General features: G+C 36.8%; 1 protein-coding gene across 1 annotated transcript in view; it reads left to right on the forward strand.

Annotated features, from left to right (window-relative positions):
• The first annotated feature begins 801 nt into the window (after window positions 1–801).
• LOC139709007 (kalirin-like) overlaps window positions 802–19,529 on the forward strand; it is a 29,763-nt gene continuing 11,035 nt past the window's right edge. Inside the window, exons 1-2 of the mRNA XM_071620975.1 lie at window positions 802–1,184; window positions 17,894–18,044. Of these exons, the coding sequence (XP_071477076.1) occupies window positions 802–1,184; window positions 17,894–18,044 (534 nt within the window). The remainder of the gene's footprint in view (window positions 1,185–17,893; window positions 18,045–19,529) is intronic.

The raw sequence follows: 19,529 nt of genomic DNA on the forward strand, positions 1-19,529 counted from the left end.
GTTTTTGTTTTCTTCCCAGAATGATATTTTTGGTTACCAATGGATCTTTATCACACAGTCTGAGGAAATAATTCGACTTGTTTTCAGAAATGTTGTGTTCTCCATTTTTTCACTGCATTCACTTTAATCACCACCATGCTGATATCATTAAAGTGATGTCATAGTTCATCTACTGTACCTGAGTAGAATGTAATGAAAACACTTACCAACTACGGATGTATTCTATGCCCGCCATAGGGTGCCACAGGCATTTTTTTTTTTTTTTTATGTAAAATCAAGAAATGCTTCAGAGAGGTAATTTCCCACTGGTATCCTCAACAAGCATACAGTTTTATCTCCTTTTATGTTCCTACTTTAGTCAAGAATTGTTGTCTTTCTGCCCCAAAGAGAAAGGAACTATCCAATGATACAAGTGAAGCTAAAAGGTTGTTGAAGCCACAGATGCTGTGCTTGGCAGTTGACAATACCATGACTCTAAGCTGAGTGATAACCAGTGAATTTAGAGAGTGTTTTGTAGAATGAAAATATGTATCTTTCTGTCAAAGTTGCCCTTTCTGAGGAAACTTGACTCTTGTTGTAGATGTTGTTTCTTTACCAAATATTGAGTATCTGACATATTTTTGGGGTTTCCCACGTCACAACCTTTTCCTCCCATTCTGCTCACATGGATATGTGCTTGTATGTACCACGATCTGTGAACCTACTACTCGCGTGAGTAGCTCGTTAGACTATGAAGAATCCAGTTGCTATGACAACAGGTTTGATTCTTGCTCTCCACCGGTTGAAAAGCGCAGTCGGAGCATGAAGAGGAAGGGAAGAGCCCTTTCTCTTCTGCTGGCGACCGAAACGATTGGTCAGAACGGCATCGAACTGAGTCAAGCAGATTTGCACACGGACTCGGGCTCTGCCGAAAGTTTAGAGAGGCTGCAGTCGCCATTTGTGGACGATTACGTAGCAGTCAAGCCCTCTGATTTCGCCTCTCAGAGTCGGTACACGTTTGAGACGGCACCGTGCGTGCCGGCACGATCCGACTGTGACTCTCACACAAGGAGACTGTCAGTCGATGTGACTAAAAAAGATTTGATTGGCACAGCTGGGCAAGTCGTCTTACAACCAGGTCTTGAGCAAGAATCGATCGCTGTTGATCCATTGGTCAGGAGCTCTGAAAAGTCCTGTGTCATTCAGTAAAAGGCAGATTGCTATAAATCATCCTTATCTCTGTCAATTTTGTTTTTATTTACTACACGATTACATTGGTTTGGGTATGGTCTCTTTTATTTAGTTATTATTTTGATTACTGTCCAGTTCCCGAGAAGAAAAATCACAAAAATAGTCATGACTGATATCACTTATATTGTAAACAAATTCACATCATTATTTTTTGGTGAAAAATGGGTTGTCCAAGTATATGAACATTGGGTTCTCTTCTAAGGTTTTTTTTTTCTCATTTAGTTTTAAGGTGTGTTTCTAATTTATTTCCCAATATATGCATGTACCTCCCAATTTTTAGATATCCCAGTCATGCATATACAACACATTCCACGATCATATCTGATTTTTTTTTCCAGAATGAGATTCCTTTAGAGATCGAATTATACTTATGGAATATGGTTTTCATTTTTACATTTGTCATTCTTACCAAGGCTCGTACACAGCTAGGTTGTAACTTGCTTTTGGGCACGTTTGGCAAGTTTGTTAACATCAATTCATGATTGATCAAACACCATTAGCTGATATAAGCTGTAAGAGTATGTTTTTTAGTTTGTTTGGGTTTTTTGTGGGGTTTTTTGTTGGGGGGTAGGAGTTATACACAATAATATAACTAGCATCTGTTCATTTTGATTCTACAGGAAAAAGTAGAATCCTGCAGTAGGTGTGTATAAGACTAGTGCTTGGGAACGAGAAGCTGATTGACTCATATCTCAATCAAAGCTCAATCGAATCCATCATGTTCTCATGTGTCATAAGTTCAAGGAATCTCTGCTACATTTTATGTTTGTGTAAGTGTCATTCCCACTTAGAAGGAAATCCCCCAAAAGAAGAAAAAGAAAAGATGTCTCATTGCAAATGTGCAGAAACAGACAGCACAACTTGATAACTGAGTATCCTGTTTGGCAAACAAGCGGAGACATACAGGTTTATACACTGTATAGCAACAGCGTTCTAACCCATTCCCTATGTGTGTCAGAAATCCTATAGACTTTGCACAAGATACACTACATTCCCTGTAGACAAAGGGTTAAGGATATTAAAGGAGTCTGTCAAATTCATTTATTAAAGTCTTTGATTTCTCTGAGTGCTGATTGTTACGGAGAACCTCCATAGTATTCCGTTAGCATTTTACATCATGACGAAAGTCCTTGGCGCAGAAAGGGGTCAAGTAGGCACATTACATAATTGGACCGTTAAAGTAGCTGGTTTGTCTCAGTTTTAGCCAAAGTTGCAGGAGTGGGAACATGCATGAGGGAACTTGTTCTCCAAAATGATTTGTTTTGCACCTGTTGCCAATGATGATTTGATATTTATGGTAGTATTTGTCTCTCTTTTTTTATGTAGTGTCTAAAGATAGGGGGAATAACAGCATAAACTGGAAACACATTCTTTGTAGAAAGACCAAGCATGATTGTATCCTATGATTTATATCCCTGCCCATGCAGTATTGCTCATATTTTTCTTTAGAGATGTTTTTCCATTTTTATGACTTCTTGGAAATTTGCCCTGGCAAATCTTCATTGTTATTTTTCCTGTTCAACCACAGTTTTGGCTAATTTCTTGAGAGTGTAATGATGTTATGATAAGTTGTCACAAGGCAGTTAAATAATAAACAGCAACAACAACAATAGCATAGATGAACAGAGAGAGAGACTTTCATGAATACAGACACACAAAAAACACACAAACATACACCTGCTGCAGAGCGGAAAGACATAACAGATATAAGTGGCATACACTTGTCAACATATATATCAAGTATATATAGTATTTGCGGTCGATGTGAGAAAGATGATTTTGATGTGTGGTGTTTGACGCTACGTTGTGACGAGGAACATTGCGAGCAATAGCTGCTCCAAACTGACTGTACATAATTTGATGTAACAAATTAGTCTAGACTACTGTGTATAATATGCTGTACAGCCCTCAAAATCCTGACTTTGGACTCTTACATTCGTGTGACAATGGAGCCGTGCATAGGACCGAGTTCCAGTGTTTGTGCACCTAGATTTTCTCAGACTTGTGTGAACATTAGTGCTCGCTGAAAGTAAAAGGACAGAAGACTGTTTGTTTGACCCAACTATTTCTTTATTTGTCATAAAGTCATTGTTGAAGGGCTTTTCTCAACTATATCTGGGCACTTTTGTTTCTTTTTCTGCAGCAACATGCATACAGACAAACTTAACCAGATTGACAGGTCTGTAACATGGTTTTGTATGTTGTTTTCAATTGGTTGTTAGATCTTTTCCTTTTTTAATTCCAAGTGTGATCAGAGGAAGTTTGAACAATTCCTTGTCATCAGGAGAAGTTATCTAATACACAGTGTCTCCAAGCATTGTATGACAGGGATTGTATCAGTGGTCATATTTTCTATTTACTCGAATTTCTTTTTCTCTTCATAGTTTTTTTGGCACAAAAGGGGATTCAGAGTGAGATGTATTCTCCTGAGTACACTTAATACATTTGTACTTTCCATCATATTTTTTGTTTTGTTTCATCTTTGTGTGTGTTTGTGTGTTTGTGTCAGTTCTGCAGGAAAATCCCTGCATTTTTAAAGTTCATGTGCCAATGACAAAAAAAAAGAGAGTAAAATGCTCAAATTTATCAAATGGTCAAATGGTCACTAGGCGGCCACTGGCTAAAGTGTGTGGACAGAGGCAATGTGCGAGTCACCTCAGACAGTCCTTTTTACCCCCTCCCATTTGCAATATATTTAAATTTGCATACCTATGTAGATTGTGTTGTCAAAGTGCTGAATATTCATCAAGGATCATGAATTTTTGAATACTGCTGAATATGCTCACACTATATTGATATTCATTTTTTAATCATTCTTAAAGTGAATTAAGTACAAAAATTTGTCCAAGTTGTTCTCCTCTTGAAAACTAGGAGACAGAGAGAGAGCGAGAGAGGATATAGAAATGGAATTTTAAATGATTATTAGTATAATGTAGTTTATAGACTACACTGATCATTGTAAGAATTCAATTTGATGTATTTTAGCACTTTTTTTTTGTTTCCAAGTGATATTCAGGACATCAATCAAAAACTGTACAGTGTATTTCATCCTATAAATTGTGTATTTCCAGACTGTTGTACAATGCAGTACACCCATAAAATACTTGTAGGTATACTAGCTCTGTATTTTATCCTTATCATATTGCAAATAAAAGAGAAGAGATTGAATGGAGACAGACCGGATTTATTTTTACACTTTATTCATATCTAGCATGTGTAAGTCTGCAAATTTTGTGCACTTCTTTAGCTTACAGTGTACTTGTCGGTAAAACATACAAGTGTACAGTGTGTGTCCAAGTGTGCATGTGTGTGTAAGGGCGTGTGCGTGTGCGTGTGTGTGTGTGTTTAAGAACGTGTGCGTGTGTGTGTTTGTGTCTTGTGTTATCAACAGGGCAGGTATGTGTTTCGCCCACTTGACTAGTCGTATGTACAATATTGTACATTGTAGGTTACAACTGTGGACTTTTTGACTGAATAAATTATATGTATCTCTCATTGAAATGTTGATTTAAAAATGACCAGTGGCAATGTTGTTGTTGTTTTTTTCTTATTGTTGGGAATTCAGAAAAAAAAATGCTTCATTTCATCTCTTATCTCTCTTTCTCTGTTTTGGTTTTTGTACAAATGTTAATACGGTACAAAGGTAGACTGAATAAAACTCATGTGTTTAAAGTATGTACAGTAAGATAATATGTAAAAGAATCATAAATAGAGAACACTGAAGTGGAATTTGAATTGCTATGGATATTGATCAATTGTTATATTCAACCAACTGTAAGTTATTTCTTGTGTGTTACATTGATTCATCACCTGGGAATGACATTTATTTCGCCAACTAAAAATCAATGAATACGACAAACGACTTAGACCGAGACAGCTTGTTGTTGTTGTTGTTTTTTCTTCTTTTTTTCAAAGATACGACAAAGAGACATAATGTGTGACAGAAAGAGTTTTGGACCAGTATGATTTACGGTCAAAGCAATTATTTTGTGTATTATTGTTATTCATGATCTTATTTCATCAATCATTCTCATTGATATTAGTTCGACACCAATCGTAAGATTGTGTATTTAATGTCTGGATGCAAGAAAACTATACCATTACTGGAAAAATAAAGATTTCCCAAAGGGAAATGAAAGAAAAAACATACACATAGACTGTTTGTTCTTTATATCTCATTATCTTAACCCGTTGAGGATGGACTGATTCCGCTACAACATGCATTTCCCATAGACACCTGCCCGAGTATACTTGGGACTTGTCCTCAATGGATGAAATGTTAACAAGTGAAGTTTTAACATTTTACAGTGTACTGTATAAACTGTTATTTTTGCAAGGGTTTATGTAAATTTTGCAAATCATTTTTGTACAGTGAATTTAATGACACACAAAAATGTTGGCATATATAAGTTAGGGTAATATTGCACTGTCTGTCGGTGTCAAATCGCGAAAACAATATCTCACGAAAATGTCTGTGTCGGACCTCCTCATTCGTGAAAATATCTGTGTGCGAAAATAGCAGCTTATACAGTAGTTCCTTGATTGTCAACTCATATGAGAGGTTTACACTTACATCATTGGTTACAAGTGTAACCAATGTATGTAACTGTATGTATGTGTGTATGTGTGTATGTGTATGTGTATGTGTATATATTTATATATGCATATCGTTGTTGGGGTGATAAGACCTTGTATCTGCAATTTTGGTGAAAATGACTTTTTTTTAGATTATTGGTCAAATAATGGGTTAAGTGATGTCCTGTCCCAATCCCAACTGTCTTACTCCAAAAATGAAGCCACCACGGCATGTCAAAGGAAAGGCTATCCCATTCGCCACAGTGCTTTGGCCGCCATGTTTTTTGGCTCTCCTGAACATTGGACATTTTGTAGATACGAGGTCTTATCGCCCCAGCGACGATATATGCATATACATGTACCCTGTATACTTACATGCATATGCATACACCTGTATGTACATTGTATATACACACATACATACATTGTACATACTACATACATACATGCATATGGGTCATTCCATGGGGTTGGGTCTTCTCTAGGTTTTCATGTTGTGTAGGGAATAAAAGTCATATTCTGAAAAATTTATCAAATAAATGTCTGTGGTTTACAGTTATTCTTGGAGAGAAATGTGTGAAGAATTATTTGATGAAAAAAAAACAAGCCTGTGTACAAATGTATTTTGTCTATGACTGTTTCACTGATGATGTCCCATGGTTTTTTGTGGTTTATGTTGTGACATAAATATATGCCATTTTCATGGCAATGTAAAACAGGAATATACAACCTTTCAGCATTATGCCTATCATAATTAAGAGAGGCAAGGTGACTTCTACAAAGACTATAAGGCACATAAACATTTGTAACAAAATAAGAACACCAGAGCATCTTCAAGCAACCTCATACCTATGTTACAAACGATGTCCATGGCAATTTTTGTTGTAACATAGGTATAGCATGGTTTTACATACACTTCCAATCATAATATGATTAGAAACTTTATTTCTATAATGAGATTTATATTTCAGGAGTATTCTTATCTAAAAATTAGCATCAAAATCCTCCAAATAAACGAGAAAATACGGAACATATCACTGTACTTCAGTGCGATGTCCGGCCTCTTCGTGTAACGTAGGTAAGGAAAGACGCGTCTCGCGATAAAAAGAAGAGCTACTAACTTCAGCAATCGTATTCATGTCACTGGCAGTCCTCCCCCAATGGCAGAAAAACTACTCACAGCCAATATACACCTACCTGGACAGCGCAAGATCTGTTTTTCTGCCGTTGTCCATGTAACGTAGGTACAGGAGTTTTAATGTTTCTGATGTCAATTGGTAAGCTTTTACGCTGTTTTATGAAAATAATAACATTTGTCATATTCTGTAACTCTATTAGAGAAAAAAAACGACATCTAAACCTCTGAACTGGCCAAAAATACGGTGGACAATGATACTGTAGTCCCACATACTGAGATATTTGTTACAGGTTCATGTTCATAATTTTGATTGGCAAATTTTCCGTCCATGCCGGTCTCTGCAAAAGGAGCATATATTCCTCTCTTAGAAAACCATACAAAAGTATATCAGTGTATCTTCACTGCAATATAAAATTGTTTTACCTCCCGATTATTGTGAATTTTTGGACCCTTTTGTCATTAGGTATCTACCAAGGTAGACGTGCTAGAGTTAGTATTAATCACTATATACTAGTTGGAAAACGTAGATGTCCAGACTGCATCTGAACTAGAGAAATAGAGTTTGCCTTATTTTGCTGGTGATATTGAGGGAACTAGGAGCTGTGAAATTCTTTCTCTTTAACAGATTTACTTCGAAAATGTCAATGTTTTCCTTCCAAGATTTCACTGACCTGTTAGATGCTCTGATGAACTTGTTAACATTTCACAAGGATTCACCATTTCCATTCCATGTTCACCCACTGTGAAGTCTCAAAGCTAAAATGCCAGTGTCCTTTTCAGTTTGGGTGGGTAGTGGGTAGGAAAGGCTTCAATAAAATTATGAACCCCAATCACAATTGGACTATTATTGCTCTACACTATCATTCAAAAAGAGGGCGACAATTTCGATGGGGGATGAATACAAAATAGGGCCTAGTATTATTTTGGGAGTCTATTAAGGACCATAACCGTAACCGTAACCCTGACCCTAGCCCTAACCTTAGCTAGGACACTGGGGGCAGCGACCTGCCCTTCCTAGCTTACATCTGAAAACAAGTTTTTAGAGTATGAAAATGATATTTTCCTATGTTTTACATGCTATATTATTATTATTAATATTTACATCATTTTTTAAGCATAACCCATTTTTTTTTTCAATTTTGGTGGGAGGTACACATGAAACTCTAGCTAATGGGTATGCCAAGCAAGGTAGAAATGTAAGCAAAATTGTTAATATTATTTAATTCCATTCATAAACACACAGATACATCAACAGGAATATATAGTCAACCCCGACAAAAATTTTCTTTTAATTTTTTTATTCTATTTCTCTTTACACCTTTTGTTCAGTTTGTTGATGAATCTGCCATGGCTCCTCCTCTGCCACCGCTACGTGTTAAACTACATGAAAGAGTGAAAAGGACACATCCACAGCACTCCACAAACAGAGAGGAAGCCGACAAAGCAACACCCAAGAAGAGCGAATGTAACAAACTAGACAAGAAGAAAACTGCACAGAGGGAAAATGGACAGAAGAAAAACAAAAATCGAGGGCTAAATGGACATTGGACAAAAGAGCAGAAATTAATTTCAAACAAAGAACATGGAGAAGACAAGAAGACTTGTCTGATTTCTCTTTATTAGTTTTCTTAATTAGTTGACAACTAGTTGATGATGTTGTTAGTGTAGGTCAAATTGTGTAAAGCTTCACTTTCTTCTTCTTCTTCTGATTAAGTCTGCCTTCTTTCATACCAGAGTTACAAAGAATTGAAGTCTGTGTAACATAGGTATTGTTCCACAGGTGGGCAGTAGATATAATTCCAAAGAACTGTTACAATAGTGTTATTTGTGGGAACATACATAAAGTCTATATGTGTAGGTTTTAACATCTAACACCACAATAAAGGAAATCAGTTGATATGTCGTAGTGTACCTATGTTACAAAGACATACTGTCCGTGTAACATAGGTAGTACACCGTGGGCGAGGTTGTTGTCTGAAAACCCCTGATTATAACAATAAAATCATGTTTTCACTTGAATACCCATGCAAATCACTTGCTTCAATTGTGGTGCTTTTAAGAATATTATCATTGTGTCACTCTTGAAGAAAAATTTAACCTTTGATTGAAATTGTTAATGGTTTGTAGAAAAAAACATGTTAATAAAAGTGGCTTGCAGTTGACATCAGAACATACAATCTTACTAATAATGATCTCATGCGCCTGTTAAATAACATGTTGATGTGCTATGGATGAAAAAAACGTGGATGTGTTCATTGTTATCATTTCAGAACACAAAATTATGAAGGATGTCAACAAATGAAGTCCGTGTAACATAGGTATTCTGCCATACCTGTTTACCCATGCTGACTGAAAGTGTGCGAAGTAATAAACAGATTTCTAGTGGAATAAGTTGAAGAATGGGAGTAACAAATCAGGGGGGAAAAGGAAATTTCAATTTACCCAACTTGAATTTTCAACTTGTATGTCACAATTTCAGTCCCAACCCCATGGAATTACCCGTATATACATACATACCATACACCTGACCTGTATATACATACTTGTATATATACATGTACACACCAGATCTGGTTCACAAAGACACTAGGTTATATTTTTCGTACTTTCTGTTGCATTTATTTAGACCAGCTTCAGTCAAAGGCTGTTTTTGTAAAATTTGAAGGTGTATTTCTCTTTTGCATATGAAGTCTTCAGATTTAATAGTGTAAATTATTATTCTAAGTAATTCACATCAGCTGCAAATGCATGCCAACAAGCAAAACTAGACAAACACATCATTACCTAATAATGGAAGATACGAAAGCAAAAATCAGCAGCGGTGGATTCAAAAGAAAGTAGTAATAAATAACATACATTATTCATGACTATGAGTTTTGCTATTTTTTGTATCAGTCTTTTATGCATACAGCATACTAGTTGCCTTTTCACCAATTGCAGTACACTGTGAATAATTCACATTTCTATAGGCATAATTTAAACTGGGTGATACATGCAAATACATTGACATATCTATAATCACACACACACACACACACACACACACACACACACACACACACACACACATACAGACTTGCAGAGACTCCAACCCAAAGTACCTTCTGATCTGGAGATTCTCCCGCCTGAAACCCCGAGCAAACGGGAGACTCCAAGTTGATGTGTGCGAAGCGCGAAGTTCCTAGGGTTCTAGATGCTCTCTGGTGCTATCTACGGCTTATTTTTTTCAAATACAATAGCAATAAGTAAGAAATCCTTTAAAACGGGAGACACAGAGCCAGGGCGGGAGAAATTAAATCTCAAACGGGAGAACGGGAGATATTGCAAAAATGGGTTTTCGGCGGGAGATCTCCCGTCGAAAACGGGAGAGTTGGAGTCTCTGTAGTCAAACATCATGTGATCAAATAGGAACAGCTGATTGGACCCCACCAGGAAAGCAATGTGCTGATACGAGGAGTCGATCTTAAAGCTACTGGAAATCGTTATGACAGAACTACACGCTTATAGGGTTTTGCACCCCTGAGAATCTGTAGAGTGAATGGTCGCTTCCATGAATAAACTTTACCACTACGCAATCACGCGATCGCATCCATGAGCTCTCGGCACGAATCTGCCATGTTCTATATGCAAGAGGAGAAACGTCATCGTCGCAACTGAGACCAAAAGACGGAGATTGCTCGTGAAATGTTTTTCAACGCAACCTTGCTGCCAGGCATCACTCTCTCAAGCACAATTACACAAAAAAAAGAAAGACTGTTACCATGGCGATGTAAGTGCTCCTCTACGAAGTATACTTGCTGTCTGATTTGCATTGAGGAAAAGTACAGTGAACCCCAGGGATTGGCCTTGTTCACATCATGCTTTATTTCGGCTACATGGACGAGGACTGAGGCAGCGCTCCGGTGGTGAGTTTGAACACACCCACTTTGTCCGAGCTCAAGTTGGTGGCAAAAAAATGTGTACGCATGTACAAATTTGTACAGCATGTACCTGTTTACTGTCTGTTGTAGTGGTAGAGAAGAAAGCTGTGTTCAGTCTTGTGACATTGTGTTTGCTTGTTTGTCTGTTATGTTGGTTTGTTATTGGCTAGTCTAATAGTATCTCGTATTATCATTGAAGCTACCTTACAGAGATTTCTTGTCACTTTCCCCTTGTCTTTTTGTAGAGGACAGCTGTAAGACAGTATATGTAATGAGTAGTAATTGTTGTACATACGGGAAGCTGTGTATGTTGTATGAAGTAAAGTCAATGACCGTGTAGTGTAATTGTGTTTAATGTCTGGATTCCAAATAATTACGCAGTCAGATGATATTTCAGATTTTGCTCACCGATGTCTTTCAGCAACCATAGAAAGGCATCATTAGTCAGTTTCTTTTTGCAACCTTCAAGCAAACATCAGCATAACCATTCAAAATTCATGTGTATTTCCTCATTTTCTGCAAAAAGAAAAGAACAACAAAACCACTGCAATATATTGGTTAGAATTGCTCAGTGCAATTTTGTTTTATTTTCTGTGTACTTTTTGTTCTTTCTCAAGGTGCCAATATGCACCTGCAATTAACCTACTTATCTTTTCACATTTCATTGTTACTTTTGCTTTCATTCTCGTACATATGTTCACCTCAACTCGAGATACATTGTATGGTTTGTATGAAAGTTCCTGTATTCCGTTTTTATGCTGTTGCTCTGCTTATGTTAGAGAATTTACACAAATGCCTGCATATATTTATGACATTTTTTCCCCTGCATGAACAATATTGTCATATCATGTTACACTGATTTTTTTTTTTTTCATTCTTAATAGATTTTATTTGGTGTATTTTTTTTTTCTCCTGTGAAATCCATACATCATCATGGATAAATTGTTGTTTGTGAGCCTCTAGGGTTATTCTCATTGGGTTTGAAAAATCAAGAAGTTATAGGGCTGCGAGTCGCCCAGCAACTGCACCAAATTGCGCTATAGAAGCTTCATCCTATAAATTGCAAGTCAGAGAGCAATTTTATCTAACTTTGTGCAAATCTTTACAAGGTGTTTTGCATGATAAGAACGCAAACAGCAGAAAACACGCATTGGAGTTTTGTATCTGTGTCTGCTGTACCAGTAGAATTGAATACGTGTGCGGTCCTGGTGAGTTTTGCAAGTTGCGCAGCTTTGGATTAACATACTCGTAATGGTTGAAGAAACAATCCTGGCAAGAAACCTTGTAATTTTTGCATAAGAACTAATATCATAAGATTTTTGAAGTAACAAGGACACACAATTTAAAACATTGCAAGTTCTAAGGTACTTTTTTGTTATGAGAATGACCCTACAGTATTACACATCGCATGCATGATTTTGAAACGGTAATATGTACATGCACATGAATCTCTCATGTTAGAGAGAGAAGAAAATGTTTGCTTTGTGCAGTTTGGTATTATATTTGCATGGGATTTGTGCAGTGAATATTTTATGAATTAGTATGAATTGTTTTTTAATGTGACTTACTGGTCCCTCAGTATGTAATTAGACTTGCTTAGTCTACCTTTGTCAAATTAAGGGATGTTCCGATATCAGCTTTTGTGATATGTCTTAAGGCATCAGTCTTCTATATGCTTGTTGTGGTATATCTATATTTTTTGTATCTATTTGCTCTCTCCATTGACTCCATTTTCTACTTGTTTGTCTTTCTTTTCTATCTATATCTGTTTACGTCTCTGTATATTCATATCTTCTATATCTTTCATATTCTTGCTATATCTATTCATCCATGCATCTTCGTGTATATCTTCCATATCCTTCATAATCTCTCTCCCTCTCTCTCTCTCTCTCTCTCTCTCTCTCTCTCCTCCGTCTCTCTCTCTATTCCTCTATGTATCTTTTTTTCTTTTCTATCTATCTCTATTCATTTATATGTTTCTGTGTATATATCTTTTACGTCTTTCATATTCTCTCTCTCTCTATCCATCTATGTATCTGTGTATATATCTTGAATATCTTTTATATTCTATCTCTCTCTATTCATCTATATAGGCCTGTTTGTACATTATACCTTCTCTGTCTTTCATATTCTCCCCCCCCCCTCTCTCTCTCTATGTAACATTTGTATTTGAGTGTGTAATTTTATCTTCTGTCATTCATCTTGTTATGTCTATTCATCTGTGCATCTGTCTGCATCTCTTCCATATCTTTCATATATTTCATATATTCTCTCTTTCTCCCTCTATTCTCTGTATACTGTATTTGTATATATCTTCCATATTTTCATGTCCCCTCCCTTCCACAAGTATAGCCCCCAATATCCCTCTGTCATGATATTTAGATTCATTTAGATATTTCTAAAACCATGACTTATTGGACAAATGAGATAGGAGACTTCAAGGATAAAGGAAATGCATGACTTTTGATTCCTCATGGCACTATGCAGTGGAAAACTCAGTTTGGAGAGCTCTGATTTATAAAACTTCCTGATATCGAACACTGATGATTTTGGGTCCCAACAGATACAAAATACTTCATTATCTACCTTTGTTGGTGTGCTGATTTTGTTACTTTTGGCTACAGATGTTGAGCAAAAAAAAAGAGAGAAAAAAACAACAACAACAAAACTTCGCAGAGTACACAAAATGTACTGATCTCAAGGACTTTGCCAGACTGAGTTGCCATGGTGATTAGCTCCATCTCCTACAGCTCTAGCCAGTGCCCCCCCCCCCCCCAGCCTTTTGTCTGTTCCGTGAAGTTACATGAACTTTATACTTCACTATATAGCAATCCAGTGTTTCAAGGAATTCCAGACCAGTTAAAAGTTGGTTTGATAAGAAAGAGTACAATTTTATAAGCACAATAATGACAATTTGATCAAATTAAGGTAAAAATTTGAAGGAAATTATGACGTTTTGAAGTTTAACTAATTTTTTTACAAAACACTTCCTAAACAGTCAATATATACAAATGAGTGAGTCAGTTATGTCATTGCGTCATAACTTGCCATGCAGTTGCACACAAAATCTTTAAATTTCTGTTTTGTTTTGTTTGTTTTGTTTGATGTTCAAATGTGATATACACCAACCTCAAATCCTGATATATCTCAATTATGAGGTGATGACATCATCAGCCCACTCATTTGCATATTCATATCACATGTTCAAGAAGTGTTTTGCAAAAGTTAGTAGAACTTCACAATTGTATAACTTTCCTACTTTTTATGCAATTTTATTCAAATGTTCATTGCCATCTTTCTAAGACTTTTTGGTGTTTTTTTTTTATCAAACTACCTTTTAACTGGCCCATAATTTCCCCTTTAAGATATACACACATCTGCATGATTCATAAATTGAGAACCTTTATACTGTGTGTTTGTTGGTGTGAGCATGAATGCAGTCCAATGCTTAACTCCCATTGGTCAAATCCACTGCCCCCTTCGCCCCTTTCGCCCTACCCCTCTTTTACCGTATCCTCGTCAAACCCCACCAAATCGCTGTTCTTGTTCTTTGATATGTACAAGTGCATGCCATTTTCAGATATGAATGGTTTAAATGTTATCAGGTATGCCATACACACAAGCATGAGAGAAGTGTATAAGAATATAGATCATGTGGTAGGTTGGGGTATATTTACAGGGCCTGCCACTGTTTGTAAGAAATAGACACAGAGTTTCTCTTCCCACTAATTTTTGACATCGGTCTTTCGCCATCCCTCTCTGCCTCCTTCCCGCTCCTCCTCCTCCTTTTACACTCCTTGTCTCCTGTTTTCAACCCTTCCTCTTCCTCTTCTACGTTCTTGTCACATGCTTCTTCTCTTCCACATCTTATCCTTTATGTTCCTCCAAAATCCACAACCTTCTTCTTGCTGCTGCTCCTCTTCCTCTGCCTTTTTGCTCCTCCTCATCCTCCCTTCATCCTCCCTTTGCTGTACTTTATCTCCTTCTCTTCCTCCTCCATTCCTTTTTCTCCTCCACTTAACATTTTTGTTCTTCCTAATCCACAACCTTGTTCTTCTTGCCCCTCCTCCCTCGCCTTTTTGTTTCTTCTTCCTCCTCCTCCTCCTTCTCTTCCTCCTCATCCTCCCCCTCCACCACCTCCTCCTCCACCTCTTCCTCCTCCTCCTCCTCCTCCTCCTCCTCCTCCTTCTTCTCTTCCTCCTCCTCCTCCTCCTCCTCCTCCTCCTTTTCCTCCTCATCCTCCTCCTACCCCTCCTCCTCCTCCTCCATCTCTTCCTCCTCCTCCACCTCTTCCTTCTCCTCCTCCTCCTTCTCTTCCTCCTCCTCCTCCTCCACCTCTTCCTCCTCCTCTTCCTCCTTCTCCTCTTTCTCCTCCCCCTCCTCCTCCCCCATCTCCTCCCTTTCTCATCTTCCTCCTCTTCTTTCTCCTCCTCCCCAACTTTTCCTCAAACTTTCAATTTCTCCACCACCTTTCTCCTCCATTTCCTCCTTTTATCCATATCTTCACCATCTTCTCATCATTTTCCCCTCCCTTTTACTCCAACTCCACCTCTCCTTTGTGATATTTTATTGTTACGTTAGTGTTTTCCTCCTCAATGCTTTTATGAGGTTGTTTGCTCTTTGATTACATCTTTGTACATAATTTCAAATTCAACGTGTTTGTGTTCCATCTTGAAGGAAACAGTCGATGTTACCTTCGGGAGAACAGTTTTGTTGATACTTTTTCTTCTTATGTTGTTTCATAAGGGTTTGTTTCGTTTTGTTTTTCGTTTTGACTGGTAAATTAGTTTTCCCATATTTATGTCTCGCAGAGACAAGAATTTATGCAGTTGTAGCTCCAAATTGTAATAATCTAAACCAATCAAATTATGTCCTGCCACATTTTTGTTAGTATCATTGCATTCTCTGGTGGTTTCAGACATCTACCCAGAATTAGCTTGTTTTTGGTTTGTTCATTTTTTTCACATAGGAACTAGGTGTGTATGTTTGGTATACTTTGTTTGGCCCTTTGAATGTTTGAGTGCTAATTTGATACAGATAACCACATAGCATTGGACACACTGTCCAAATTCCCAATCTGGTGCTCAGAAAGATATCTCATACTTGTTAGAGGAAGCTGAATATTATTCAAGAAGAGTGAAGAAAAGGAAAGTTGTCCAAGATAATATGAGTGTAGTCAGGTTTTAGTGAATAGTATTAGGTAATTTTCAGACATTCCTGTAATCATAATTTCCTTTGCAATCCTCCACCTCATTTCCGCTGATATACCTGGTGCACTGTTGTTACTCAATTGTACCCCTCAGATCAGTTGATTATTCTTCTGTGATATTTGCATGGCTGTTGCATGCTGGACTGCAGTGGTCATTTATGAAAATGCCAATAAGTTTTGATGTTCCTCCGTGTTCTACAATTTCCAGTTGTATTTGAAATTTTGTACATGTAGCTATGATAAAGAAGTGTATATTATGGGTACGTATGATCACTCTGAAGTGAGCTATATTTTCCATGTTATCTCTATCATGTTGATGTGCCTGTCCGTACAAGTTGTTTTGGCCTGATTAGCATAAAAAGATATGTATTCAACTTAGGTTTTTTTCATACTTCTTGTTTCCATCCATTTGTTTATTCACTCATCTTTCCATATCTATTCAGACATAAACTCACTTGTTGTTAAAGTATAGTAACCACTTATTTCACATGTTCATTTATTCACATATGTCCATCTACAAAGTTTTATTCATGTATCTCTATCTATCTGTCTAAATACTATTTTTTCACATACTGGACTTTTTAGTAGATTGTTGAGTGTTTTTTTTTTAATTTAACTATTAATTTATGTGTTATGTTTAAGAATAGCCCTCCAATAGTGAAATCTCGTCATACAGAGATTTGGTCTATAAATCGCTTGAAATGGCATTTTGTATTGCAGAAACATTACAGCACTTACATTGTGATACAAATGTAACTTTCACTGGATGGAATAGACCCCCTTTTTTCAAGTTTCAATATATGTGCTAGACATTAAATAAAGGGGGGAGGAAAGAAAAAAAAATCTGTTTTGTAACTGTGGACAGTACAATATGTATGCCCCAGATATTAAATAAAAGAAAAAAAAAGTGAAGTGAATTCCAGAAGGGCTTTAATCCACAGTCTTCATACCTTATTTTTCCTAATGTTCAATACATAGTGTACTCTGTCATGTAAACAATGCGTTAAATTCCCATTGCATACACCTGTAGCTACAACATAATACTTCAGGCAAAGGTGGGAATTTTGTTGCTATGATACCAAACACCCGTCTTCAGCCAATTTTGCTTTAAATTGGAACCTTAACTACAACAGGATGTGTTCAAAAAGGGGCTTATATACAAAAATACATGTATAGCTCACATAAATTGGTATGTTTGATGTCCAGCATTGGTACATACTAATTCCACATTGATTCCCAATCTTTTCCACATTGTAGTGATGAGCAATGTGCTTCATGGTATGAAAGTGAATATTGCATTTCTTGGTATTCAGTTTGTTTGGGTTTTTTGGGTTTTTTTTTTATAGTATACAGTTTGGCTGATGTGAAAACTTTGCCTCTTTGGTACAGTCCATGTTACAATGACACAATGTTATCCTCAGCTTTGACACAAATATTTCACTAAAAACACCTGATACAGTGTATATTACATTTTCTTGAAAGGTGAATTGGAGTTTGCAGTGTTATTAAACAATAGCATACATTTGACAATATGCTTATGAAAACATACACATATAATAAGTAGCAGTTTCTTAATATCAAGTATTGTGCCAGAAGTAGCAGAAGCTACTATGCTTTTGTAACAATGCTTACATGCACACTCACACACAAGCACAATAAAAAGAAAAATATTCTATGTAGACATTAATTGTCCAAATGTGTACATGTTTGTCATTATTTGTGTGACCAGCAAATGTAGGACAAGTTTTCATTTTGAAATTTGGTGTTTATTTTGTGAAAAATGAATAATCCTCTATTGTTGTTGGGATTTTTTTAAATCAGAAAATCTTGGCAGGGGACCCTGAAGCTGAAGTCAAAATTTGGCATCTCGCCGGGCAAGAAGGATAACACCATTCCACGGTCAAAGCGGAGACAAGGCAAAGGGTCGGATGTCAATGACCTCAGGAAGGCTGTGGCAAAGATCCCTGGGAAGGTACGGACCAACCTTGTCTTATCATTCACGCTAGATGATCAGTGTTCATCAGTGTAAAGCTGGAAACTTTTGCAGGATTCCTTATTCTTGCTGAGTCAATTTTGGTGAACATACAGATTGTACAGATGAGAGTATTTTTTACATTTGCTGTATATTTCCCTAAGATATCTATAAGTTGATATTAATACTAGTCGAGGAGAATACAAAATTTGAGGCAATTTTTGTACCAAGAAATGTTTCATGCTAACACAAACTTTGTGACCGTAAGGTGTAGACCTTGTGTGTGTGCGTTGATTACAGACATACACTTCTTAATGCACTGTATTTCATTAGCTGAGCTGTAGAAGGACATGAATACCAAATATTAATGATTACTGTGGTAATGTCATTTTGGTTCTCAAACATCAATGTAACATAAAACTGTTTGCAAGTAAAATAGACATACAGACAGCGGCGTATCTAGGGAAAACGGCGCCTGGGGCAAGCGCGAAAATTGCGTCCCTAATTTCTGAAAAAGACTATTGTTCAACCCCAACCCGATCCCGGTAGGGACTTTAAGCAAAGTCCACATGATATGCTTTTCAAGCCCTTAAGAGGGGTCTTTTGAAAGTGATTTATAAATGTAATGAATTTTGATAAATTTTGGCGAGCGAGCGCAGCGAGCGAGCCGAAAATTTTTGTATTTCAGCTGACAAAACATGGAATTCTTGTCATTTTTTGCTTATCAAATCTTACAATTCTAATCAATAATAGTGACGGCCTTATAGATAACGATTTGTCTATACCAAGAAATTTAGTACTTTAAAAAAATATTCTAAATCGGGGGGGGGGGGGGGGGCATTTCATGAAGCATTTTGTCCGACAACTTGTCGGACAAATTTTGCTCTCTGCCAATCAGAAGCAAGGATTTCAGTTGCTTTTAACAGTTTGTCAGACGAGATATCTGACAAATTGCTTCATGAAATGCCCCCCATTATGTATGCGCGAGTGAGCCGAAATTTGTATATTTCCGCGTCATCATGACGTTTTGTTCTTATCTCCTTTTTGTTTTGATAAATTTTGGCGAGCGAGCGCAGCGAGCGAGCCGAAAATTTTTGTATTTCAGCTTACAAAACATGGAACTCTTGTCATTTTTTGCTTATCAAATCTTACAATTCTAATCAAGATATAGTGACGGCCTTATATATAACGATTTTTACCAACAAACTGAAGACTTGAAAAAATACTCTAAATTAGTACGAGTGAGTGAGCCGAAATTTGTATATTTCCGCGTCATCATGACGTTTTGTTCTTATCTCCTTTTTGTTTTGATAAATTTTGGCGAGCGAGCGCAGCGAGCGAGCCGAAGAATTTTGTATTTCAACTTACAAAACATGGAACCATTGTTATTTTTTGCTTATCAAATCTTACAATTCTAATCAAGATATAGTAACGGCCTTATAGATAACGATTTTTACCAACAAACTGAGGACTTGAAGAAATACT

This window comes from Diadema antillarum, unplaced genomic scaffold (genome assembly GCF_040938485.1).
Source record: "Diadema antillarum isolate AM-2024a unplaced genomic scaffold, OU_Dant_1.0 seq00001398_RagTag, whole genome shotgun sequence".
In the NCBI taxonomy this organism is placed as follows: domain Eukaryota; kingdom Metazoa; phylum Echinodermata; class Echinoidea; order Diadematoida; family Diadematidae; genus Diadema; species Diadema antillarum.